Consider the following 26,788-nt stretch of genomic DNA (forward strand, 5'->3'; position numbering starts at 1 on the left):
ATCGTTTGTTTTATCTTTAGAGTCGTTCAAAGAACCATTGTGAACTTGACATTAATTGGAATGGAATACACGCAAGAGACTTTCCTCTTCTTCCAATTGTCCTCATCCTTTCTTCTCTTCCACCCCTGCTTTGCAGATTACCATATAGAAATCACCAGGAAGTTGGAGGACAAGACAGCTTTGGAACGTCATTCTGTCATCCTGTCCTGTGACTTCAGGCCTTCTCCAAAGGTTGTGAAATGGTTCAAGGGCCGCACACCCATCGAGCCCTCTGAGAAGTACAAGATCAAGAGGGATAAGCATTCAGTAGAGCTCAGAATTCTGAAGCTGAAGCCCGATGATGCTGGTGTGTACAAGTGCAAGGCAGGAATGGCAGAGACTGAGGCCATGCTGACAGCTGAAGGTATGAGCAGGGAGGGTGGCCTCTTCCATGTCCTATTTCACCTCAGATTTCTCTTCTTGAGGTTGACTTCTGCCGTTCTCTCCTGCTAACTTTATACATGTATTATCTTCACATAGATGATTACACAAAGATCATCTAGTCCAACCATTCTACCACATCCCAGTATGATTTATAGTAACAGTGGTAACAGTTCACCTTGTTTCCCCACAGCCCGCAATGTAGAAGTAACGAAGCACCTGCAGGATGTAGAAATTGAAGAAGAGAGCTCTGCTGTCTTCTCCTGCGAGCTGTCCCATAATGACGAGGACGTGGAATGGTTCCTGAATGGCAACCTCCTTTACACCAACAATTACAATGACATCAAGAACGTTGGCAATTGCTGCACACTGACAATGAAGCAGGTTAAGCCTGAGGATGCTGGCACAGTGACAGTGAAGTCAGACAAGGTGTCAGAAAGCGCACCTGAAGGTGATAGGTGGGTCTGATCACACCCCTCCTGGATGTAAGAGATGCTAAGGAGCTCCAGTTCATTCTATTGTGCAGCAGTCCTGCTTCTAAAGCTGACCTCTCTGGGGTGACAAGTCATCAGAGGCTTTCTTCCAGTGGAAGGTTCCATTGCAGCAGATATCAAGGAAGGAGGATGGTTTTGGTGTCCTGCCAAAGCATTCCATTGCTTTTTATCATCATTTTACTTAACACAAGGAGAGTTACAGGAGCAATTTCTTTTACTGCTTCAGTAACATGCAGTGTCAATGCTGTTGTCTCCAAGGATTTATGACTGAAGGAGAGATCATTCAGTGTGTGTTTTGCCTCTGGGATGACTAATGACCAGGCTGTGAGCAACCTGATCTAGCTGTGAATGTCCCTTTTTATTGCAGGGGAGCTGGGCTAGATGGCCTTTAAGGGTCTCTTCCAATTCTAAGGAACTTGTGCCTGAAGTGCAGAAGTGGATGAATTATACCACTTCTTCATATCCTCCCCATGATTACAGAGGAAATACAACAAAACAACATGCATGGTCTTACTGTTGTCATTTGCTTGAATACGAAGACGTCTCTTTTTTATGGTTGAGATTTTTGTTGATATGGGTCAGGAGGAACACACACTTTTTAGCTTTCTCAATAGGCAAAAAGTTCCAGTTGCTGCAAGCCACCGAGGTAACCAATAGAGGGGCCCTGATCCCCCTTGTGCCATCGGGATGCTCTGGCACGGGATGTGCCTCAAATTCAAAGCTCCTTCCCACCTCCCAAGGAAAAGCAAAGCAACTCAAGCATCTCCAGCAAAGCTGCCCAGCAGACAGCAGGAAATGCAAACAGCTTCTGGCTGCTCCCCTGCACTCCTGTCCTAAGTAAGTGACCCCTCGAGGACTGGATGGGAAATCAGTGCATGACACACGTGAGTGTGCACAGCATTGTGCAAAGCAGTGGGGATCCATGTGTGTGTGTGTGTGTATTTGTGCATGGATGGTGTTGTACACACATTTGTGTCCATGAGTGTACAAACCAGTGGTGTTGCTCAGGTGTGTGTAGGTCTGTGGGTATGTGTGCAAGGACGAGCATGCACATATATGTACGTGCACAGGGGTGTGCAGAGTGTTGGAGCTGCACAAGGACATTGTGGTACCGGTGTGTGCGTGCACTTTGGGAGTGAAAGGAAGGGGTTACACATGTGTGAGTGTGTGTGCGCACAGGGCTGCACTAAGGGATGTGGTTGTGTGAGTGTGTGTGAGCACATAGATAGTGCGTGGATGCGGTGGCACAAATGTGTGCTTGCACAGGGCTGTGCTGAGGAGTTGGGCTGCACACAGGTGCACACAAAGGGATGTTTGAACCCTTTGCCCCTAAGAACAGTTTTCCAGTGTCTCTCGTCCAAGAATTCTTTGAACAGCCTGCAGCTGACTCTCCTGAAGCTCAGGGTCCTGACTTTGCTTTTTGCCAGGCCCGCATTCCTTGAGATGAGGAACTCTAGGAGGGCATGGTCACTACAGCCCTGACCACCTCCAGTCTTAACCCCTGCTGTGCAGCATGTCCAGTAATGCTTCCCTTCACAGAATCACAGAATCACAGAATTACCCGGGTTGGAAGGGACCTCAAGGATCATGTAGTTCCAACCCCCCTGCCTAGCAGGGCCACCAAACATACACATTTACTAGATCAGGTTGCCCAGGGCCCTGTCCAACCTGGTCTTGAACACCTCCAAGGACGGGGCATCCACAACCTCACTGGGCAGCCTGTTCCAGGACCTAACCACCCTTCTAGTAAAGAACTTTCCCCTGACATCCAACCTAAATCTTCCCTCCTTCAACTTAAAACCATTTCCCCTAGTCCTGCTATTATCAGCCCTTTCGAAGAGTTTACTCCCCTCCTGGGAGTAAGTTCCCTTCAGGTATTGAAAGGCTGCAATGAGGTCACCTCGCAACCTTCTCTTCTCCAGGCTGAACAAACCCAACTCCCTCAGCCTGTCCTCATAGGGGAGGTGCTCCAGCCCCCTGATCATCTTTGTGGCCCTCCTCTGGACCCTTTCCAAAATTTCCATATCTTTTTTGTACTGAGGGCTCCACACCTGGACACAGTACTCCAGATGGGGCCTCACAAGAGCAGAGTAGAGAGGGACGATCACCTCCCTATCCCTGCTGACCACCCCTCTCCTGATGGAGCCCAGGATCCCATTTGCTTTCCGGGCTGCCAGAGCGCACTGCTGGCTCATGTTAAGTTTCTCATCTATCAGGACCCCTAGGTCTTTTTCAGCCGAGCTGCTCTCAAGGACAACTCCTCCCAGCCTGTACAGGTGCCTGGGGTTCTTCCGGCCCAAGTGCAAAACCTTGCACTTTGCCGTGTTGAACCTCATTAGGTTCACCCGAGCCCAGCTTTCCAGCCTGTCAAGGTCCCTCTGAATGGCATCTGTTCCCTCCACCGTATCGACTGCACCACTCAGCTTGGTGTCATCAGCAAACTTGCTGAGGGTGCACTCCATTCCCTCATCGATGTCATTAATAAAGATGTTAAAGAGCACCGGTCCCAAGACAGACCCTTGAGGGACGCCGCTCGTTACCGGCCTCCACCTGGACATAGAGCCATTGACCACCACCCTCTGTCTGCGGCCTTTCAACCAATTGCTTATCCATCTAGTTGTCCACCCATCAAATCCACCTCCCTCCAATTTGGAGATGAGGATGTGATGGGGGACCATGTCAAAGGCCTTGCTCAGGTCCAGGTAAATGACATCGGTCGCCTTCCCTTCATCCACCAACGCCGTCACTCCATCATAGAAGGCCACAAGATTAGTTAAGCATGACCTTCCCCTGGTGAAGCCATGCTGGCTGTCTCGGATCACATGCTTGTTCTTTATGCGATCAAGCATGTTGTCCAGGAGGATCTGTTCCATAATCTTCCCAGGCACAGAGGTGAGACTCACCGGCCTGTAGTTACCCGGGTCGTCCCTGCTCCCCTTCTTGTAAATGGGAGTGACGTGACCCTTCCTCCAATCATCCGGGACCTCACCTGACAGCCACGACTTCTCAAATATGATGGAGAGCGGCTCAGCAACCACCTCAGCCAGCTCCTTCAGGACCCTGGGATGCACGCCATCTGGCCCCATAGACTTATACTCATTCAGTCTAAGGAGGCACTCTCGGACTTGCTCTACCCTTACAGTGGGGAGGAATTTACCTCCTTGGTCCCCACATGGAGGTATGGGGGTGCAAGACTTAGGGACGTGAAAAAGACTAGAATCCTGGCCACCAGTGAAGACCGAGGTGAAGAACTCATTCAGCACCTCAGCTTTCTCTTCATCTGTTGAAGCCATTTCTCCTTTTAAATTTACCAGAGTAGGCACGCCCATTTTGGCCTGTCTCTTCTGGCCAATGTACCTGTAGAAGGTTTTCTTATTGTTTTTCACATCCCTCGCCAAGTTCAGTTCTGCCTGAGCCTTGGCTTTCCTGATCCCACATCTGCAAGTTCGGACGGCATCCCTGTATTCTTCCCGGGTGACACAGCCTTGTTTCCAGAGCTTGTACACCCCTTTCTTCACCCTCAGTTCTCTTAGCAGGTCCTTGCTGAGCCATGCCGGTTTTCTACCTCTCCTGCCCACTTTCTTAATCAGGGGAATGGAGACCTCTTGTGCTGCCAGGAGGGCATCCTTGAACAGTAGCCAGCTCTCCTCAACGTCCTTATCTTTGAGGGCAGCGCGCCAGGGGATCTTGGCCAGCATTCCATTGAGTAGCTTGAAGTCTGCTCTTCTAAAGTTGAGCATCCTGGTCCTGCTCTTTGCCAGGCCCACATCGCTTGAGATCACAAACTCAACCAGGGCATGATCGCTGGAGCCCAGGCAGCCTCCAACCTTGACGCCTTTGATGATCTCCTCAGCGTTGGTGAGCAGCAGGTCCAGCAACGCTTGACCTCTGGTCGGTCTGTCCAATACCTTCCCTTCTGCTTGGTGTGCTTAATGCTTGGCCCACAAAGTTATTCCCAGTGCAGTCCAGCAGTCTCTCAGACAGCTTGCAGCCAGCCATGCTGATTTCCCAGCCTGACTGGAATCCCCCATCAAGTTGAGAGTCAGTGAGCGCGGTGCTTCTGGTAGCTGCAGTAAGCAGGGCCCATCAACAGGCTCCCTTGACCAGGCGGCCTGGAGCAGACCCTCACCTCCAGAAGCCCATTATTGGTTCAGTCCCGAATTTTACCCGCAAGTTCTCAACGTGATCGTGGCTGTTCTTAGTCCTTTGCAGTCAGCTTCTTCATAGAGAGGGCAAATACCTTGCCCTCCGGAATTCCATAGTAACAATCATGTCTCCTTTATGTCAGGTGAGGTGTTTTTTGTTGTTGTTGTTTTTTGTTTGCTTGTTTGTTTGTTTTCCATTTTCTAGGTAGAAAATTTAATTTCTGAGCCAGGAGAAGAAGAAGTGCAACATGTAACAATCTTCCTGGCACTGTGCAGTTTGCATGAGTAGCCAAGTGCTCCTCAGCTAACGTGTGCTGCAGAGCTGACCTTGGTGGCAGGGGTTGTGTCTTCATTTTCTTCCTGTCATGTGGGAACATAAGAAGACTCTTCAGAGCAGGAGCTGCAGAGGAAGATGAACGGCATGAGAAGGTAAGGCTAGGAACCAAGGACACCTCCAGAAAGAACAGAAAAACTAAGTCATTTAAGATGCATTATGGCCGTGTGATACTGTCCGTGACTGGAGGAGAAGCACATGGCTAGGAATGACTGATGGCTCTGGTGGGATGAGTGCCTACGTGCGCCGTAAAGGAGAGTTTGTGGGATGTTCTGTGGACATGTGAAGGCTGTGGGAAAGTTAAGAGAGAAAACGTGTGAATTCACAGAAGTGGTATTAGAACCTGGAATAAACCATTTGGATCACTCACATCTGAGTCCGTGCCAGATTGTCGCACTGTCAGAACCTGAGGCCTGGGATTTTCCTTTAGTAGTGCCAACTGCCTGTTGTAAATGAGAAAAGATATTACTAAACATAGCTTCCCTCCTTGTAGGTTTGATATTTCTGTCTTTGCATTCCTTTAGCACCCAGGGTGTTGATGCAGCTGCACAAATCCGCTGTACTGTCCTCCTGTTTTGCATGGAAGAATGGTAAAACAGCAATCTCTGGGTGAAATTTTGTTCAGGCGTTTTCCTTTCTGTGCTCCTAGGAAGCAATGGCTTGGAAATGGCAGTGCCGCCTGGGAACCCACACAGCAACCCAGTATCTCATTGTCTGGGTCTGTGAAAAACCACAATGATGACAAAAGATGTTTCAATTCTGTCTGTGCTGTCAGTGCAGCCCTGAGGAGCGGTGTGGGCATGGCATGGCAGGGAGAAGGGATTTCCCTTCCAATGGGAAAGTGCCTGTTCATGTGTTGGTATGTAACCAACCGCTCCATGGCCTGCCCCACGTGCTTCTGAATGGGCAGCTCAACTTTTGTGTCACTCAGGCACCTGTGGCAGAGGTCAGGATTTCTGCAGGTATGGGATATATCCCATCACTTAGTGCCTTACAAGGAGCTGAGAAGCTTTTCTTGCTCAAGTCCTGCTTAACCACCTACAATGAAGTTGATGTCATTTTTCTAGTGTCCTTCAATTCCGTGTCCGCATTTTCCCAAAAGCAAAAGAATTTGGAGGTAACCAGCTGCAGTGAAGTGAGCGATTTCAGTGCCCATTTCTGATGGTGGCAGTGAGTTCAGAGGTCACACTGAATTGACAGTGCCTGTCTCCATTCTGACAAAGGCTGTAGTTTCAGCTGACTTCCCGAGGCTGCCATACGTGGTGGTGACGCAGCCTTGGGCTTGTGCGTTTGCATGACTCCCACCTTTCCTTTCTGTGAATTGCAGGTCAGCTGGTGCTGGAAGCGGCCGGTATCTGAGTAGGAATGAAGGTGAGCGCAGGAGCAGCTGCTGAGGGGAGGAAGGAAGTCCATGCTAATGAGCTCTGAAACATCTGCGGGTCTGGTACCAGAATAGGCAGCAGTGATGCAGGGGGCTCCCCAGCAGGAAGCTGGCTGATCCAAATGCTTGCTGAGAGTTTGGAAGCCCAAACCCTTATTGTCTCTGTAAGGGTGGCTAATAAAAAGATGTTAACCAAGATGGTGGTAAATAGTCAAAGGTTATTAGCAAAGGGAAACTCACCAATATCGATACCTTGACCAGAAAGCTGAGGCAGTCTCAACTGGGGAGCAATCTCCAAGAGATGCTGCCTCAGTGGTGGTCAGCCTTTAAATGAGGTCTCAGAGGAGGTTGAGTCGAGGTCCACCCCTTCTGGGAGCACAGCTAGATTACTCTCACCTGTGCTTCCGCAGCTGACCCAACACTTGCCTCAGCTGATTAATCAGAGGTTCAAGCTGTGATTTCCCATACAGTCTCTAAGCTGAAGGCAGCATCTCCTTGATCTGATGGTGGTGTGCCTGAGTGAGGGAGTGATCCAAGCTGGATGCAGAAGAGTCGTCTTAATTTCTCTGCTATTTTACTTCAGATGACAACTATTGGGTGTTGGTTTCTTAAAATTTGGATCTAGGAGGTGGCCTCTCCCTTTGCTTCTGGTGAAAGCACAGAAGTGCAGCAGGAGTAGAAGATAAAGAGGTTTTCTTCGTGACAGGAACACCAATTATTTGATTCAAATGTGTAACTGTGATGAAGATGGTGAAGAACAGATCTGCCTCAAAGACATGCTTGATCACATAAGGAATGAGCATGTGATCCAAGACAGCCAGCGTGGCTTTAGCAGGGGAAGGCCATGCCGAACCAGTCTGGTGGCCTTCTATGATGGAGTGATGGCATTTGTGGACAAAAGGAAGGTAACAGATGTCATTGACCTGGACTTGAGCAAGATCTTTGACATTGCCCTCCACCACATCCTTATCTCTAAACTGGAGGGATGTGGATTTGACAGGTGGACCACCTGGTGGATAAGGGATTGGTTGAAAGGCCACAGACAGAGGGTGGTGATTCATGGTTCGATGTCCAGGTGGAGGCCGATAACAAGTGGTGTCATCCAAGAATCTGTCTTGGGACCAGTGCTTTTTTACATGGTTATCAGTGACACCAATGATGCAATCGCGTGCACCCTCTGCTGTTTGCTGAGTGTTACGGCTGATGCAGTGGAAGGAAGGGATGCCATTCAGAGGGAGCTCAACCGAGAGGTTGGCCTAGGTGAATCTAATGAGGTTCAACACAGCAAAGTGCAAGGACACTTCAGCCGGACAGCCCGGCTGAAGTGCCTTTATACTAATGCACGGAGCCTGAGTAACAAGCAGGAGGAACTGGAAACTGTGATGCACTCTGAAAATTATGACATTGTTGCTATCACAGAAACATGGTGGGATGACTCCCACAATTGGGATACTACCATCAATGGCTATAGGCTCTTTAGGAGAGATAGGCGAGGTAGGAAGGTTGGGGGAGTCGCCCTTTATGTCAGAGATTGGATAAACTGTGAGGAGCTCCCCATGAGAAACAGTCAAGAACAGGTTGAGAGCCTGTGGGTTAGGATTAGAGATGGGACTAATAAAGGTCAGCTGGTATTAGGGGTATACTACAGGCCACCTGATCAAGGGGAGGCTGCTGATGAGGCTTTCTTGCTCCAGATGCGTGAGGCGTCTGGCTCACAGACTCTTGTCCTGGTGGGGGACTTCAACCATCCTGACATCTGTTGGGAAAACAGATGCTCGGTCGGAGGCCAGGCACGAACTGCTGGGCTGAGCTGCTGCGCCCGCGTCAAAGCCGGCGTGGCCTATGGGGTCACAATCCGTTGTTGCCTGGTGATGTCTCCAACCATGGCTTGGCCAAGCTGCTGGGCGTCACCTTCGCTTGACCTTCGCTTGGGTACATCACTGCCCGTCTCACAGCAATGCCGCAGTCCACTGCTGGGTCATCACAGTGAGCCGTCCTCACCCGCAGCACGTGCTCCAGCCCCAGCTCAAGTTTCTGGGCTTTTCCCAGTGCCGCTGCCCTCTCCCTTCCCCACATCTCATGTGCTTGGCATGGGTGTTTCCTACCAGAGTGGGGCCTCAGCCATGTGATCCCATGATCCCCCTCAGGTCTCCCTGGCCATTACACACATGCAAAACACGTATGGCGTGTAGTATTCAATAAAAGTTCATGTTTGTCTCTGATAGATGGACGTGATGATCTTAGTGGTGATTTAACACGTCATGGACTTTGAGTGTCCTCTGTTTTCACGCACGTAATGTTCTTGTGTGATCAGTAATTTCTGTCTTTTGTCGCATCCATTTCATTTGTCAAAAGAGTTATTAATCCCATCGGTTCTTCCAGTGGTTATCTTTGATGTCTATGGCGCTCCTTGTGTCATTAGCCCCGTTCTCTCATGAAATTCTTTCATTCCTACGAGCCAACTTCTAATGTCTTGCATGCCATCTGACACTCCAGTTCTTCAGGCATTGTTGCCTGTAGGTAATATGAGAAGTAGTGGTTGATGGTTGTTGAATTGTTTCATTTTTGAATGAATTCTGATGGCAAACAAGCAGCGTTCCCTTTGATGAGACTGTACACCAGGCTGTGACAGCTTGTATTGTGATGTGAGGTGGAATTAGATGGAAGAACATTAGCAGGGGGAAGATTGAGTGAGGGACTGAGTGAGTGTTGGAGCTCAGTATGCTTCATAGGGAGCATGGGAATGACGGTGGAGTTCTTTATTCCGTAGTGAGGCTGGAGAACTTTCTGTTAACCAGATGTGCAGTAAACCAAGGGTACGTACTACCGTGTTTAAGAACCAGCTGTGTTGTCTTAGGAACGTGGTGTGGATAGGCACGGAAAGATTTTTGTCTGGTTTTGTCTTCTGTAGAGACATTTCAAATGCCTGCAAAGAAGGAAGTGTATAGGTCCCTACTTAAGAGCGGTTGTACAGGGATGGGCTGCGGATCTGGAGTGGTAGAAGCGAATGGTCCACTCGTAATGGGAAGAAGTGTGTTGTTATCCCCTGTGCTGGGTAGCCCAGCTGCGGTCCCAGCGCTCCAGCTGTGACCTCCTCAGGGCTGAGCAGAGGGCGGGATAACCGCCCTTCACCCACGGGTGGCACCTGGCCTCACGCAGCCCAGGACAGCGTTCGGCAAGGCAGCCCGGGTGGGTTCCTTGCAGGTTCAGCCTGGTGTCCAGCAGGACTGGTGGTTCTGCTCCATCTGGCTGACCCCAGCTGTAGCACGGCCTGTGGATGTTGGTCCCCAGGAGCAGAGATTTGCCATTGCCCTCTCTGAAGCCCGTGGGGTTCGTGTCTGGAATGCAACAGTGGCAGCAGTTGCACGGCAGTAGGAAAAAGGGGAGAGAGCGTCAAGGATGGGGAAGCGTCAACAGCTGTGCCGTTATCAATACCAACACTCAATACCAACACTTTGTTTTTCAATTGTTTTCAATGTTAATTTATTGTTTGCAGTCTTTCTGTTTTCTATTTGAGGTTGAATTGGACGGTGATGACAATGGTCCGTTGGGGCCAGTGTGCGTCCCAGGTGCTGCCTGGCCCCAGCCTCCTCAGCTGCCCCATGGGCTCTTCTATTGCTGCCGGCGGGGTGGCCTCTTCTTTGATGGTGCTGAGGCCTGTGAGTCGCCGGCCTTCCTCTTCGGGGCTCGCCGGGTCCCCTCAGGTGGGCTGGTGCCGGAGGGCCCTGCCACAGGCTCTCCTGGCTCCTCCTGAGGCGCTGCCAGCTCTGTGGTGACAGTTGCAGGGTTGCCGTGTGGGCGGCTGGGATGCCCACGAACCTCTTGTGTTGCCCTGCCCAGCATTTCGTCCCTGTTGGAGCTGGCAGGGCTGCTGGAGGGTGCTGAGCCAGGGACAGGTGGCTCCTCTGGTGTGGCAGATCTGGGCTCTGCTGCTGTGGCCTCCTGTGCCCCAAGAGCAGGGGGGATGTTGAGGCCCAGGAAGCGGCCTGCCACCCGGCTGCACCTCCGCACCGCAAAGGCGATGAAGTGCCTCACAAAGGTCACCGTGTGGCCGTGCAGGTCAGGATCCAGCATTTCTATCAGGATCCCCTCTGCCAAGCCTACGAGGAGCAGGGCCCAGATGACACTGTCAACCAGGATATTTGCCTGTGGCCCCTCGGTGCCCAGGATGCGGTGCAGGTTCTGGCGCAGCCAGGACCGCAGGGGCCGCAGCAGGGCCGGCTGCTCCCTGAAGAGGGAAGCCCAGGTGGCAGGGGAGAGGCCGCCCAGAGGATGCGTGGGCACTGCAGGCCATGGCCGGGCTGCGTGGTGGAGTGCGGGTCTCCGTGTAGCAACGGATGCCTGTGCAGCTGGTCTGACCTCCACCTCCTTGTAGTTGTCGTCCGCTTGCACGGAGTGAATGATGGTCTTCACATCCCGTTTGCACAGCGGACACTGGGGCCTGGTGCTTGTCCACCGCTGGATGCAGCGGAAGCAGAACTGGTGGCAGCAAGGCATGGCGTATGCTGCGCTGTCCCAGTTCTCCAGGCACACGGGGCAGCGGGTCTCAAACTCTGCCTCCATCCTTCCACCAGTTGCGGTGGGCCAGTGGGAGCGGGAGATGGTAACGTGCTCCCCAGCACTAACGCTGCAGCAGCAGCAGCAGGTGACACGCTGGAAGAGGACAAGAGACATTAGTCAGACTCCGGCCTGGGAAGGGTCCCTCAAGTTGTGCCCCCCTGCTGCCAGTCTCTGTGCCGCCTACCTGTGCTGCTGCACACGCTTTTTTCTCTAGGATGTCCCGTCTGCCTGCTCCCGGCAGGCTCGGGGAAAGAACAAATGGCTCTGAGAAGGCCGCTGGGAGCTGTGCTAACAGCACCCAGAGCACTTTCCAGCACCAAAGCTCGCCCTGTCCACACTCCAGTCCTCGCACACACGCTCGGTCGGAGGCCAGGCACGAACTGCTGGGCTGAGCTGCTGCGCCCGCGTCAAAGCCGGCGTGGCCTATGGGGTCACAATCCGTTGTTGCCTGGTGATGTCTCCAACCATGGCTTGGCCAAGCTGCTGGGCGTCACCTTCGCTTGACCTTCGCTTGGGTACATCACTGCCCGTCTCACAGCGATGCCGCAGTCCACTGCTGGGTCATCACAGTGAGCCGTCCTCACCCGCAGCACGTGCTCCAGCCCCAGCTCAAGTTTCTGGGCTTTTCCCAGTGCCGCTGCCCTCTCCCTTCCCCACATCTCCTGTGCTTGGCATGGGTGTTTCCTACCAGAGCGGGGCCTCAGCCATGTGATCCCATGATCCCCCTCAGGTCTCCCTGGCCATTACACACATGCAAAACACGTATGGCGTGTAGTATTCAATAAAAGTTCATGTTTGTCTCTGATAGATGGATGTGATGATCTTAGTGGCGATTTAACACGTCATGGACTTTGAGTGTCCTCTGTTTTCACGCACGTAATGTTCTTTTGTGATCAGTACTTTCTGTCTTTTGTCGCATCCATTTCATTTGTCAAAAGAATTATTAATCCCTCTGAGCAATCTAAATGATGCATGGATATGCTATTTGAAGTTTTAGGGTGTAATCATTATATTCCTTGTAGAAGGACCATGTATTGAAAAATTTAACTTGAAATCCGTTTTTGCAATTACTGTTAATATACACTGTACCAAGTTCTGATTAGATTTAAATGGAACCAATAGTATATGTGGATATTATTTATGAATACTTTAGATATCACATCAATTGACACTGTGAAGTAGAGCTCATGTATTTGTTGCCCAAGGCATGCATTTGCTGGGTAGTGTTAATATCCATCTTGTACTCCTGAAGAGCTCGCTGTTTACAAATGGCACCTGTTCTACTGCTCTTCTGATGGTCTAGAAATGGAATTCAGCTAACTGTAAAGACTGCAAGTACTGCAGTGTTGCAAGGATCGAGTTGCAATGCTTTAATGTAGTAGGTGCCTTCTCTCTGACAGCCTTAAAGTATTTTCTTGTATGTATGTGTCATCTTCTTTCCTGAGAGTTTAAGCTCTAGGGTACAATGTTTTGGAGGTCTTGATGCTCTTTGATACAGATTTGAGAGGGTTTTTGACATTTATTGTTTCTGAAATGGTTTGATCTTGTCTTAGAGAGTCGAATGCCACAAATAGGTAAATACTATCTCCTGTTGCTGAAACAGTGCAACATTTATGGCATCCTGCTGGTTTTTTATTTGTTTTTTAATTTCCTGATTGATCTATACATTATTGCTGCATATGAGCTCGCAGATGAGTTAACAGGTGATGAGAACTCTAATGCCGGGCAGGGCATGACTGCTCTTCATCTTGTGTAACAAAACAGGGGCTGCTACTGTGACCTGATTTTTAAAGGATATGTTGAGTGAATAAAAAGATGCCTGAAGTTGAACCCAATAATTGTGAGGAAATAGAATGTATTTTTTTGTTTAATCATCTCTTCCTCTTTTTATGAAGGGTATTGGTTTGCCAGATATTTTCAGATTCATTTCAGATAAATGATTTTGTGCTTCTGTCATTTGGTGGGTTGATCGCACAGTTTGTTTTGGGGCAGTGCCTTTGCTGAGGGATGGTGAGAGAAAGCACCTCTGGTACTATGTGTTCGTGCCACCTGGTGGCTTTGCTGGGCAGCCTGGGCTTCAGATACACAGTTAAAAACACAGGTGTAAAGTGTCTGTAAAATCCTCTACATTCCAGTACTGTAGTTTTTTTCTACTAACCCAGTGAGAGTTAAACTTTTAGTATATGCAGATCGACTTAAGCTGGTTCTTATCTTTGTTAGCAGTTTTTAGCTTGTGGTTCTTTTGATCTGATATCAATGACATAAGTCAGAGCATTTGTAAATACAGATTCTGAGTGGAATGCACAGATGGTTTGTCTCCAGAACAAAACAAGCCTTCAGTAAAAGGATTTTGTAGGTATTTATAGATAACTATTATCCTGTTGCTAATTACATACTGTGAATTTAAAGTGGAAAATATTCTTTCTTGTCTCACTTAGAATACAAAGAGGTGCCTAATGTTGTGCTGTTTCCCAGCTTCATTAATTGACTTTTTTTTTTTTTTTTCCCCAGGCATCAGTATAGGGGTAGGTCCTGTTTAATATCTTTATTGATGATCTGGATGGGGGGATTGAGTGTATCCCCAGTGAGTTTGCAGATGACTCCTCGCTGGAAGGAAGTGTTGATTTGCCTGAGAGTAGGAAGGCCTTACAGAGGGATCTGAATTGGCTGGATCAGTGAGCTGAAGGCAATTGTATAAGCTTCAACAAAGTCAAGTGCCAGCTACTGCACTTTGATCACAATATCATGCCACTCCATTTTGCAGGCTTGTGGCTAGAATCTAGATTCTGGTGGTGTTCGTTGACAGCCAGATGAATGTGAGCCAGCAGTGTGCCTGGTAGCCTAGAAGGCCTGGCTTGTATCAGAAATAGTGTTGCCAGCAGGACCAGGGAGGTGATAATCTCTCAGTACTTGGCACTGGTGAAGCTGTGACTTGAGCACTGTGTTCATTTTTGGGCCCCCTCACTACAAGAAAGACCCTGGCACATGTTCATAGAATGGTAATGAGGCTGGTGTGGGGTCTGGAGCATAAGTCTTGTGAGGAGCAGCTGAGGAAGCTGGGGGTATTTAGTCCGGCGAAGAGGAGGCTTGGGGGGAGACCTCATTGCTCTCTACAACTTCCTGAAGGGGGGTTGTGGTGAGGTGAGGTTCAACCTCTTTTTGTGTGTAACTAGTGACAGGACAAGAGGGAGTGTCTTAGAGTTGTGCCAGGAGAGGTTCTACTGGATGTTCGGAGAAACAACTTCTCAAAAATAGTCATTAGGTATTGGAAAGGTTTGCCCAGGGTGATGGTGGAATCACCATCCCTGCAGACATCCAAGAAACGTGTAGATGTGGCTCTGAGGGACATAGTGGGCATGCTGGGAGTGGGTTGATGGTTGAACTAGATGACCTTCAGTGGTCTTTTCCAACCTTAAGTCACAGAATCATAGAACCATAGAGTCATTCGTTCTTCTAAGAACCAGCTACACTCTGAAATGCTATACAGGTTGGTTGGTCCTTCTGATCCTTCTCATTTATGGCTCTGTATTATCTTATCCTCAGTGATCCTGCCGTCCTTCAAGAAAGGTGCTTTAGATATACTTCTGTTATACTTCAGCTTGATTGCTTTAAGTGTATCTCTCAATACCACAGTCCAAGGAAATGTGTGTGTACATTCTTCCGGCTAGATAAATAAATAAAAACACAAAGCATCTCTGAAGCTCGGACTCACTGTGTTTATTAAATGTTTTATTAACTTCATAATGACTCACAAAGAAACATTTTAATTTTGATTGTGTGTTTCTGTCTATGCTCTGATTTCTGTTAAAATCAGCTTTTGGATATGTAGAGGGAGAATTTTTTCGGTGAATAACTGTGTGTTTAGGGCAGGAATGGATGATCCTTGATTTCACATGGTAGATGTTCTTTACCTGCTCTGTACTCCTTTTACAAATCATTTCATGCTGTAACAGTAAACAAATGGTGAATTCTTCATCAGATACGTCTGCTTCTGTAAGGTCTTTGTCTGATTTCAAAGTTAAAGTCAGAAGTCAAACAAAAAGAAGAAAAAACTAGTTTGATAAGGACGTATAGAAATTCTGCCTTTCTGTAACACAGCTTTGTTGGAAGTAACCGCGGGAGACAAGTCTCATGCTATCATGGTCAACAAGCCTCGTTTATTAGGTGTTACAGCATCTCATTTATACAATCAGTAATAAGTTCATGCATATTGCAAAAGTTAAGCTCAGGATTGGTGAATTAGACATTACTTCATCCGACCTTTGTGGTTAGTCTTATGGATACTTTTTCTTTGCAGCTCTGTCTACACCTTGCTACACATCTTGCTTTTCCCTCAGGCCATCCTTGCCTCTAGATACATATTTCTTCTTTAGCTACATACCCTGTCTTTTCACATCCTGATTTCTTCTCAGCTGCCTAGCCCGTGATCGGCCCTAGAATAGACCGTCTTTGTCTTCAGTCATGTTCATTCTTTCACAATTTAACTAGTGGAATCTCTTCATGTCCTTTCTCATGAAGCCATTCTGCATAAACATTCTCCACACAGCTCTCCTAAATAAATGGACGTGGTTAAGGGCATGTTTTCAGCAGGCCATTTAGACACACGCTCCTGTCACAGCCTGCCAGATTTCCCCATCCCTTGTCTTTGTTCAGTCAGATACCTCCCAATTATCGGTCTGATTTCTGACTTTTAGGGGGATGACTCAAGTTTGCTCCATCTCACCAAAGTCTGATGGACTGTGTTCTCAACTTCTTCACCGTGATTCTATCCCTTCCTATCTTTTCATTTTCTCTTTCTTTTTCTTTTGCTATGTCGTTTTCTTCTCCTTTTCCTTTTAATTTTCCTTTTCTTTCATCCTTTCTCTTTTTTTTTTTCTTTTTCTCTTTTTAATTTTTCATGCTCAGTGTGTGAAATACTCACAAGTCCTGTTCAGTTTTATGTTGATACCTCCCAACTCCCTGGTTGATCTATCCCAGGAAGATTACTGGAATTTTCTCCATTCCTCAAAAATCTGTTGTCAAGTCCTTCACCATGATTTTATCTATCCCATCCTATCAGTGTCTAACTCATTTCTTGTGCAAATATTCCCTAAGAAAGATAAACCTCAATAGAAGCAGCTTGGACGTGGCATGCAATTGATCACTGTGTTTTTCTGTTCATTCAATTGCATCACCTTTCCTTCTGTTTGTTGGCCATAAATAAAGAGAAATCTTTCTTTTTCTGTGTGCAGCTGGTTCTCTGTGGAAAGCCAGTGGGAGTTGGTACAAAGGAGGTTTAACACTGAGTGGGTGACAACAGAGAAGAGTGATGTGAGGAAAAGTGATGCAAGTCCCATGGGGCCAATGAGAGTAGAAGAGGGGTGGGGAGGTTGAGGAGGAACTTTGTCCACACAGCAACAGAATAGAACTCACTGGGGACATCCTGCATTGACATCAGTTGCAAAGTGCTTCTTTAACTTCTTGTATAAAACAAACTATAAATAAACAGACATTAAATGCATTTTGGATTCTTGCTCTTTAAGCTCTCTCCATTTTGCTGAACACGTTCTGAAAACCTGAAGAAGACAACAGGAAGGCACAAGGCACAAGAGGCTCTTTAGGTTAGAATGGGCCCCAGGGTGCATTTGGTGCTGAGTCCATCAACCTCCAGTGCAGAGAGAAGTTTGCATAAAGTACTTGGCAAGACAAAGTCAGAAGTAACAGTGAAGTTTCTTGGAGTATTAATGGGCCCACTGAGGGCCATTAGCAAGCAAGCTTCCCAAGGGACTTGTTAGAGCAGATAATTGGAAGCCATGACTCCAGTCAGGCAGAGGCACTGGTATGGTGGCTCTGATGCTAAGAAAATCCTCCTTTGTCTTAAAAAGCAAACAGGACAAGACCTGATTCCCAGACCCTTGGCATGGAGATCCTGTCTCTCATGTTGGCTCAGGGCACTTCCTGTGGCAGTGAGTTGGAAATCTATATGATGTTAAGTGAAAGACATGGGAAGGGAAGATCCCAGGCTCTGCATGTGTTGAAGAAATGCTGTCAAGTTCATAACCCACATGTGCCCTGTGTCTCATCACAGGATGTGGGATGTGAGAAGGGCCCCGTCTGAACAAGCAGTCAATCCCAATGTAACTCTGAATCTCTGATCTCTCAGTTCCAGTGCCCTCCTGTGCACACTCCCCCATAGTTTGATGCACTTGATCTTCTGCGGTGCCCAGAAATGCACCCAGTGCTCCAGGTGAGGCTGCAGCAGTGCAGAGCAGACAGGGACGACCCTTTCCCTCACCCAGATGGCAATAACTTACTTGATGCACTTTATGGGACCATCGGCCTTCCAGTCAGCTGTCATGACTCTTAACTTACTTAGATGCAATTGAAATGAGAGCCCAGAGCATACTAAGGTGTCATCATTGAAAGAACGTAGGTGTTCCATAGCTTTGAAATGCCTTGGACTCCAGAGTATGCCAGAGATGGAGCAGAACAGAAGATTTGCCTCTTCTGTAGTGAGCTCATCCTTTTAGTAAGCAGAATAACACTACATGCTACATGGGGACAGTTGCTCTACTCTGCTCTGCTCTGCTTTGCTCTGCTTGCAGGGGAATGGAGCGGGGGGTTGCTCTCATGTCAGTGCAGATAAACTCACTTTCTCTTTAACCCTTTTTCCTCTGTGAACTATTCCACTATTTGTACCCTCAGATACACTTCCACATTCCCTCAACAACACTTCCATATGCCATTAACAATTATGATTTCTTATACCATAAGAACAGTTTGTCAAACAATACGGTTCTTCAGTTCCCATAAACACCGTTAATACCATTTATCTTTCCATTAACAGTTAGTATTCTTCAGTGATAAACACCTTGCCACAGAACCAGCACTGACTGGCCCTCCTCCTTCTCACGCTTCCTCACAGGCAGAACATAGTATTACGTAAATGGGTTGACACTCATTAAATAGGATAATAAAAAAGGCTTTTGAAATTATGTTAAGAATAATATGAAGACTAGTGAGACTGTGGGTCCCTACTAAGTGAGGGAGGTGTTCTGGTAATGGGAGTTGTTGAGAAGGTGGAGATACTGAAGGCCTACTTTGCTTCTGTCTTCAGTGTAAAAGCTCTCCTTCAGGAATCCCAGACCCTGGAGCTTAGTGAGAGGGTATGGGGAATGGAGGACTTGCCTTTAGTCAAGGTAGAGTTGGCCCATGAGCGCCTAGGCCACAACAATATTCAGAAATCCATGTGTGCTGAGGGAGCTGGCAGAGATGACTGCAGAACCACTCTCTATCATCTCTGAGAGGTCTTGGAGAATGGGGGAGGTGCCTGAAGACTGGAGGATAGCCAGTGTCAATCCTGTCTTCAAAAATGTGTATGAAGGAAGATCTGGGTAACTACAGGCCAGAGAGCCTCACCTCTGTCCCTGGAAAGGCGATGGAACAGCTTGTGCTGAATGCCATCTTCAGACAGTTGGAAGAAAAGGAGGTTATCAGGAGTTGTCAGCATGGGTTTACCAAGTGGAGGTCATGTGTGACCAACCTGGTAGCCTTCTATAACACTGTTGCTGGCTGGGTGGATGGGGAGAGAGCGGTAGATGTTGTCTACCTTGATTTCAGCAAGGCTTTTGATACTGTCTCCCACAATATCTTTATAACAAAGATAGGGAAATGTGGGAAAGATGAGTGAACAGTGAGGTGGGTTGAGGACTGTCTGACTGACAGAGCACAGAGGGTGGTCGTTGTCAAAGCAGAGTCCATTTGGAGACCTGTAAGTAGCGGTGTTCCCCAGGTGTTGGTGCTGAGCCTGGTCTTGTTCAGCCTCTTCATAAGTGACCTTGACAAAGGGATAGTGGCCACCCTCAGCAAGTTTGCTGATGATTGGCTGACACGCCTGAAGGCTGTGCTGCCATTCAGTGAGACCTGGACAGGCTGGATAGATGTGCAGCAAGAAACCAGACGAGGTTCAATGAAAGCAAGTGTAGAGTGTTGCACTTAGGAAGGAATAATTGCACACACCAGGACAGTTTGGGGAATGAGCTGCTGGAGAGGAGCTCTGTAGAGAGGGACCTGGGTGTCATGATGTCAGTGTGTGGAAATATGAGTAGGGGAACTGAACAGAAACTGGAGCATAGGAAGTTCTGCACGAATTTGTGCAAGAACTTCTTTATGGTGAGGGTGATGGAGCACTGGAACAGGCTACCCGAGGGGCTTGTGTTGTATCCTTCACTGGAGATATTCAAGACCCGCCTGGACGCCCACCAGTGTGCCTACCTGGTGTTCCCCAGGGGTCTGTGCTGGGGCCTGTCCTCTTCAGAACCTTTACTGATGACCTGGATGAGGTCATTGAGTGCATCCTATGTAGGTTTGCAAACTACAACAGATTAGCTGGGAGTGTAGATCTGCCTGAAGTTACCAAGGCCCTACTGAGGGATCTGGACAGGCTGGAGAGCTGGGCTGAAGCCAATGGGATGAGGTTCACCAAGACCAAATGCCAAGTCCTGAACTTTGGGACCTGGAATGGACTGCCCAGGGGGGTGGTGGATTCAATCAAGGAATGACTGGATGTTGTGTTGAGGGACATGGTTTAGTGGGAGCTATTGGTGATAGGTGAACAGCTGGACTAAATGATCTTTTAGGTCTTTTCCAACCTTGGTGATTCTATGATTCTATGATATCCTGTACTTGTATGAGTGCCCTCTTTGAGCAAACACTCTCTGAGAGGCCTCACCACATGTCAGGAATTAGTCACTGACCACTAGAAATCTGGTGTTAAATTCAACAGATTCCAAAGCACAGTCATGATGCTGTTGACTTTCAGGAACTGTTGGCCATGATGATGCAGGGAAATCTCAGGGGAGACAAGTGGGAAGGATAAAAATGATATCCTCTACTACTCAGCTGGGTTGGGCTCCTAAAACACAGGGAGCTCATAAAAGTGGACAGAGATGTAGAGAGACAGCTGTGCCCAGGAGCAGCTCTTGTGCACAGCACAGCCTGCAGGTGACAGAAAGAGAGGAGAGAAATTGGAGTGAGCTTACAAGATATGTACTGTGTGAGCGGGCTGTGAGCTCTATGAAGGAGCATTGCTCACAGACCACAACACGGTAAGTCTCATGCAGTAGGCAATGCAGCTGCTTTTAATAGAGGGTTAACAAAATATGCAACATTCCATAGCAGATTGGCTGCAGGTAATGCATGTTTCTTTACTGTGGAAAAAGCCTTCTGGTCCAGCTGAGGGCTTCTGTGCTGCAGCATAAGAGCTACGGGGTGTGTGTGTGGGGGGGAGCTGCATGTCCCAGCACGGCTGCAGGCTGTGCAGCCGGGGCTGCAGGCGGGTGCCCAGGGCTGTCCTGCAGAGCAGGGTCCCTGCTGTGCCCCAGGGGCTGTGTGCCGGGTATGGGACTCTGCCGCCTGCCAGGCTCAGCACTCAGCCTGCCCGGGGAGCTGCCCAGGGCGCTGCAGGGAGACGTGTGGGGGGAAGGAGCCCCCCGGCAGGGCTTGTGCTGTCACAGCTTCTGCCTGGGGCAGGGGATCACAGCTCCACTGCACAACAGGATGTTTATGAGGGCACTTTGCAAGAGGAGAGCCAAGGCAGGGGGTTTCCATTTCCTGTTCTGAGGCAAAGAGGTTTGGAGTCAGAAATCTAAAAGGGGCAATAGGAGTTCTGAGAATTTTTCGTCAATAAATTGCTTGTTTTGTGAACAGTCACACATGATGCGTTTTCAGTCTCCCCTTTCTCGAAGGATGGAATTATCATCATTTTCTGTGGGCATGAATAATTCACTTATCCTACAAACAGGCAGCATTTTCTAACTGAAACTGAATGCCACAGAAGCTGGAGTATGGGGCTCTAAGAGCACTTGGGGTAAATGTATGAGACATGAAACAGATGAAAATATCCAGGGAGGAGGGATAAGAAAAGAAGAGGAAGGTTAGAGCTCCATATGCTGCTTCTGCTTAAGGAATGCTGAAATATATGAAATTAAAGGCAAGTAATGGTGCTAAATGTACACTGTTGTAGGAGAATGAAAACATTTCATACTATAGCAGGAGGAGTGTCTCTGAGAATGGTCTGGACTTGTCATTATCTTCTGCACTCTGAACAGGACTCCAAGCCCAACAACAGCAGATGCCCAACAGCAGCTCCATCAGCGAGTTCCTCCTGCTGCCGTTGGCAGACACGCAGCAGCTGCAGATCCTGCACTTCTGGCTCTTCCTGGGCATCTACCTGGCTGCCCTCCTGGGCAACGGCCTCATCAGCACAGCCGTAGCCTGCGACCGCCGCCTGCACACCCCCATGTACTTCTTCCTCCTCAACCTGGCCCTCCTTGACCTGAGCTGCATCTCCACCACTCTCCCCAAAACCTTGGCCAACACCATCTGGGACACCAGGGCCATCTCCTACACAGGATGTGCTGCACAGCTCTTTTTCTTTACCTTCTTCATGTCAGCAGAGTATTCCCTTCTCACCATCATGTCCTATGACCGCTACGTTGCCATCTGCAAGCCCCTGCACTATGGGACCTTGATGGACAGCAGAGCTTGTGCCACCATGGCAGCAGCCGCCTGGGGCACTGTGCTTCTCTATTCCCTGCTGCACACTGCCAGTACGTTTTCACTGCCTCTCTGCCAAGGCAATGTTGTCAACCAGTTTTTCTGTGAAATCCCCCAGATCCTCAAGCTCTCCTGCTCAGAATCAAATCTCAGGGAAACTGTGTTTCTCAATTTCAGTATCAGTTTATTCTTTGGGTGCTTTGTTTTCATAGTGGTGTCGTATGTGCAGATCTTCATGGCTGTGCTGAGGATGCCCTCTGAGCAGGGACAGCACAAAGCCTTCTCCACATGCCTCCCTCACCTGGCTGTGGTCTCCCTGTTTCTCAGCACTGGCTTTCTTGCCTACCTGAAGCCCCCGACCATTTCCTCCCCACTCCTGGATCTGACAGTGGCACTTCTGTATGCAGTGGTTCCTCCAACACTGAACCCTATTATCTACAGCCTGAGGAACAGGGAGATCAAGCACGCTCTCAGGAAGGTGTTGCAATAAGCACTATTCCAGCTTTAATATAGTGCACATCTTCCTCGCACGATTCCCACTGATGGTTCTTTATTTTTTATGTATCTTTGATTGTTTGATCATGTGAGACATAGCAATGTGCAAATAAAATGGTGTTGAACATATAAAAATATATTTCATATTTTTCCTACCTAATTTCCATTTTCTCTTTTGAAGAGCTCATGGAAACATGTAACCAGATTCCCTGAATACGTTATAAGATACCTATAAAGGTTTCAAAATAGACATTTCCTTAGCTTTTCTTTCTTCCTACTTTGTCTGGATTTGGGGAGGTGCAGCCATAGACAGCAGCTCAACGTGTTCTTATCATTTCTGATCTCTTTACTCTGCCACAGTGGTCTCAGGTCCTCTCATTTGTGCAGGCTGAAGGTCTTGTTCTTCTCACAACAGTCCTGTTGTCTTTACAGCAGCACTCCGGGACAGCATTCAATAGCTGGCAGTATGAACAGCTGTGTCAGAGCTGGCCTCCTTGCTGGCACTGCCATAACAAGAGAGCTGCTTCAGAGCAGGGCCAGAGAACTGGAGGCCTCTTCCAAATCTGGCTTAAGGAATATACCTCAGGAGCTGCTCTCTGAGAAGACTTCAAGATATTCTGGTGCATTTCACTGACTGCCAGGGATAGTTTCAGAAGTCCCAAGGAGATCTGTAAGGGACTCAAGGCAGTGCTGAGGTTTAGAATCTGTGGTCTAAGGTCAAGATAAAAAGAAAACGATTATAAATATGATAAATGCATATATACATATCTTATATATATAGTATATTTTCACATATATACAATATAGGCAGTGGCTAACATATGTGCATGTACTAATACATATACATATCATACATAGATGATAGAAGTTTATATGCATATCTGTTTGCAAGTCCAGGACCTGTTGCAGGGTTTTTAACAGCCCCAAGGTTCACTGTAGGAACTGGAGAGGCTCTTTTCCTATTGCAGGAGTTGGAGCAATTGCAGAGCTCATTGCCAGAGCTGAAATCACCGCAGGACCTGTGACTGAAGTTGGAGCAGCCACTGTGCTCATTGGAGGGGTTGGAGTGACCACAGGGTTGTACCTCCTGGCACCGTGCACCTCCCTTGGGAGGAATTTGTTTCATTTTCTTATAGCAATACTTGGAACAGCTACAGGACCTGTAGCAGGAGTGACTGCAGAGCTCATTATGAGGGGATGAGTGACAGCGGGATCTGTCCAGAGCATGGAGCAAACGCAGGACATGTGGCAAAACCTTGGAGCTGCTGCAGGGTCTGTGCCAAGAGTTGCAGAGGCTGCAGCACTGTCAGCATTTCCAGCTCTCTGGATCTGGCACACTCCAGTCATGTGTGTTTCTTGGGGGCTACCAGAGCCACAGCAGACCTGCCCCCAATATTCTACCAGTTTCTCAGGATCCTGCAGTTGCTCAGAGATGAACTTCCAAAGCCCTGGGGGTGCCCATCACTCCAGGCAGCTGCCCAGACCATCCCACACCCCCTGCCATGCAGAGCCTTCTCACCTTGGGGTAGATCTCTCACTGATATTCCTGAATAATGTTTAACCTCAGTCACAGAATCATAGAATCACCAAGGTTGGAAAAGGCCTAAAAGATCATCCAGTCCAACCATTCATAGGTCATTATCCATATAGGCTATTACCTATAGCTCCCACTTAACCATGTCCCTCAACACAATATCCAGTCACTCCTTGAATACCCCTGGCTCCCAGAGAAGACAACGTAAAATGTGTAATTCCTAATCATACCAACAATATTACTTTCAAAACACAAAGATGACCACAGAGCTGAATGTGCACAAAACTTCACTTTGTTGGCTGCCAATTTTATTGTGATATAGACCAAGGTCAAACAGGATAGCAAAATAAATACCCTAATCCAGCATCCCGAGTTGACAAATGATGCAGCAGGGAAAACAAGCAGCAAGCAAGGAGCTGTGCAATGCAGCTTCATGAGAAGACTCATCAGTCTCCACAAATAGGGAAACTATCAGCATCATGGCCTGCAGTTCTCCAGCTTCCACAAAGCCCTGTGTTATCTCGCTCTGGACAGATGTGCTGTTATCTCAACCCTTGGAGCCTCTCATCGGGCACCCAAATGATGGTGGTTGTTGAATCCAGCATGTGGCTCAGCAGCACACAGTGCTTTGTGCACTGCCCCATTCCCAGTGGGATGGGGAAGAGAATTGGGGAAAAAAAGTACAATGTGTGGGTTGTAACAAAGCAGTTTACTAACAGATATAGAAGGAGAGGAGTAATAGTTATCACTGTATATCTGTTGATATGGAATCGTATGTAACAACTGATGCACAAGCACTTGCTCATCACCACCAGACTGATGCTCAGCAGGGCCCTGGGCAGTGAAAAGACTGAGATGAACTCCCACCCCTTTCAATACAATTTCTGCTTGCTGTCCGGTGATAGAGAACGTCCCTTTGGCCACTATCAGTCAGCTGTGCGCAGTCTGTTCCTTCCCAGCTCTTTGAGCACTCCACTGACCATGGCCTTGGCTCTGTAGAACACTGCTTAGCAGCAGCTATAAACATCAGAGTGTTATCAACATTGTTTTTCTCTTAGAACCAAAACACTGCACCATAGCAGACAGTCTGAAGAAAACAATTCCATCCCAGCTGTAACTCAGAGTCCTGCTTGTCCCCCTCCTCTTGTTCTTCCTGATCAGGAAGCAAGGAACAGAATCTGCTGCTCTCCACTTTGAGAACTTTCCATCAGTTCTCAGCTGGCTCCTCTGCCATCCCCAGGCAGAGCTCAGTGCACTCTCACAGAGAGCAGCAGCCTTTCTTCATCTTCATTGCCTAATCGTAATGAAGACACTGTACCTACTTTGCTACAGTTCAGAGGTGGGAACCATCCCACCATGTCTCTGTGAGACAAACAAGACCCTAGGCCTGCAAAGGCACAGAGATTTGGAGTTCACTGAGTGAATGTTTGTGGTCCTCTCATTAGTGTAAGGATTCTTCAGAAAGCATCCCCTTCCAGAAGCATGCTTTGATTTAGCCTGTCTGGGTCTTGCATCTACACTGTGGTACTGGTGTTCAGGGCCTTGCTCAGAAGCAGCAGCCTGCATGAAAGGAAAAGCTCTGTGGTTTTCTCTTGATTTGTCCCGTTTATTTCCCATGCTACCTGCACTGGTCTACAGGCACTTTAGGGCAGCAGCAGGTTGGGGTTACCCCCAGAGGGTACACAGTAAGATTTAGGACGGGGTATTGGCAACAAGACTTTCTCTGAGCAATCCTCACACAATCCTATAGAACAACTCAGAGGCTTTCCATTCAATCTCCAACAGCAACAACATCCCTCAGCCCTTCTCTGTCACATCCAATTCCCCATCCTTCCCCATTTGGACCTGGTTTAAAGCCCTTTAATCAATCAGTGCAGGAACATTTCAGATGGGGTAATGGAAGAGGCAGACTGCCATTCTTGGGGTGGCCATTTTCCCAGGAGGGCATGGTGGGAGGGCTTTGTCCCATCTGGTTCCACCAACACTTGTATCCACCCAGCAGAAGGCTGTGCCCTCTGTGTCCCGCTTGAACTCTGCATGGAGCTTACAGTTGGCAGTGACATGGCTGAGAAGCTCTGGGCATGGATTAAGGGACAGGGAAGTAATGTGCCTTCCTAACTTCCTCCCTGCATACCTTAGCAACTTCCTTGTAATCTCCCCAAGTATCCTGTCCCTTCTTCCAGAGGGCGTAGATTCTCTTTTTCTTCCTGAGTCTCAATAGTTTTTCCCAGTTCATCTGCACTGGTCTTCTTCCCCTATGGCTCACCTTATGGCATTCAGGGACAGCCTGATCTCGTGCCTTTAAGATTTCCATCTTGAGGAGTGTCCAGGCTTCCTGGACCCCTTTACCCATAAGGAGTGACTCCCAAGGGACCTGTGCTACAAGTGTCCTGAACAGGTCAAAGTCCGCCCTCTAGAAGTTCAGGATAGTAGTTTTGCTAGTCACCCTTCTGACATCTCCAAGAATAGAGAATTCTACCATTTCATGGCCACTCTGCCCAAGACAGTCCCCAACCTTCTCAACTCCTACCAGTCCTTCACTGTTAGTGAAGAGCAGGTCTAGCAAGGAACCACCCCTGGTAGGATTTCATACCAGCTGTGTAAGGAAGCTGTCTTGCATGCAATCTATAAACCTCTTGGACTAATTCCTCTGCTATTTATTATATTCCCAGCATATATCAGAGAAGTTGTAGTCTCCCAAGAAAATGAGTGCTGGCAATCTTGCGACTTCAGTAAGCTGCTCATAGAATGCCTCACCCATCAATTAGGCGGTCTATAAGAAACCTTTAGCAAGATGTCACACTTACAGGCCTTTCCCCTGATCCTTACAAACATGCACTTCATTCTGAAGCCCAAGCTCTTCAACATCAAAACTCTCTTTAATATAAA

At 48.2% G+C, this 26,788-nt stretch overlaps 1 protein-coding gene across 1 annotated transcript in view; it reads left to right on the forward strand.

Annotated features, from left to right (window-relative positions):
- The first annotated feature begins 296 nt into the window (after positions 1-296).
- LOC146752298 (myosin-binding protein C, fast-type-like) overlaps positions 297-26,788 on the forward strand; it is a 62,343-nt gene continuing 35,851 nt past the window's right edge. The window contains exons 1-2 of the mRNA XM_085532050.1: positions 297-403; positions 614-878. Of these exons, the coding sequence (XP_085388176.1) occupies positions 370-403; positions 614-878 (299 nt within the window). The 5' untranslated portion in view covers positions 297-369. The remainder of the gene's footprint in view (positions 404-613; positions 879-26,788) is intronic.

This window comes from Coturnix japonica, unplaced genomic scaffold (genome assembly GCF_054131305.1).
Source record: "Coturnix japonica strain WE unplaced genomic scaffold, WE-NBRP24 Scf047, whole genome shotgun sequence".
Taxonomy (NCBI): Eukaryota; Metazoa; Chordata; class Aves; order Galliformes; family Phasianidae; genus Coturnix; species Coturnix japonica.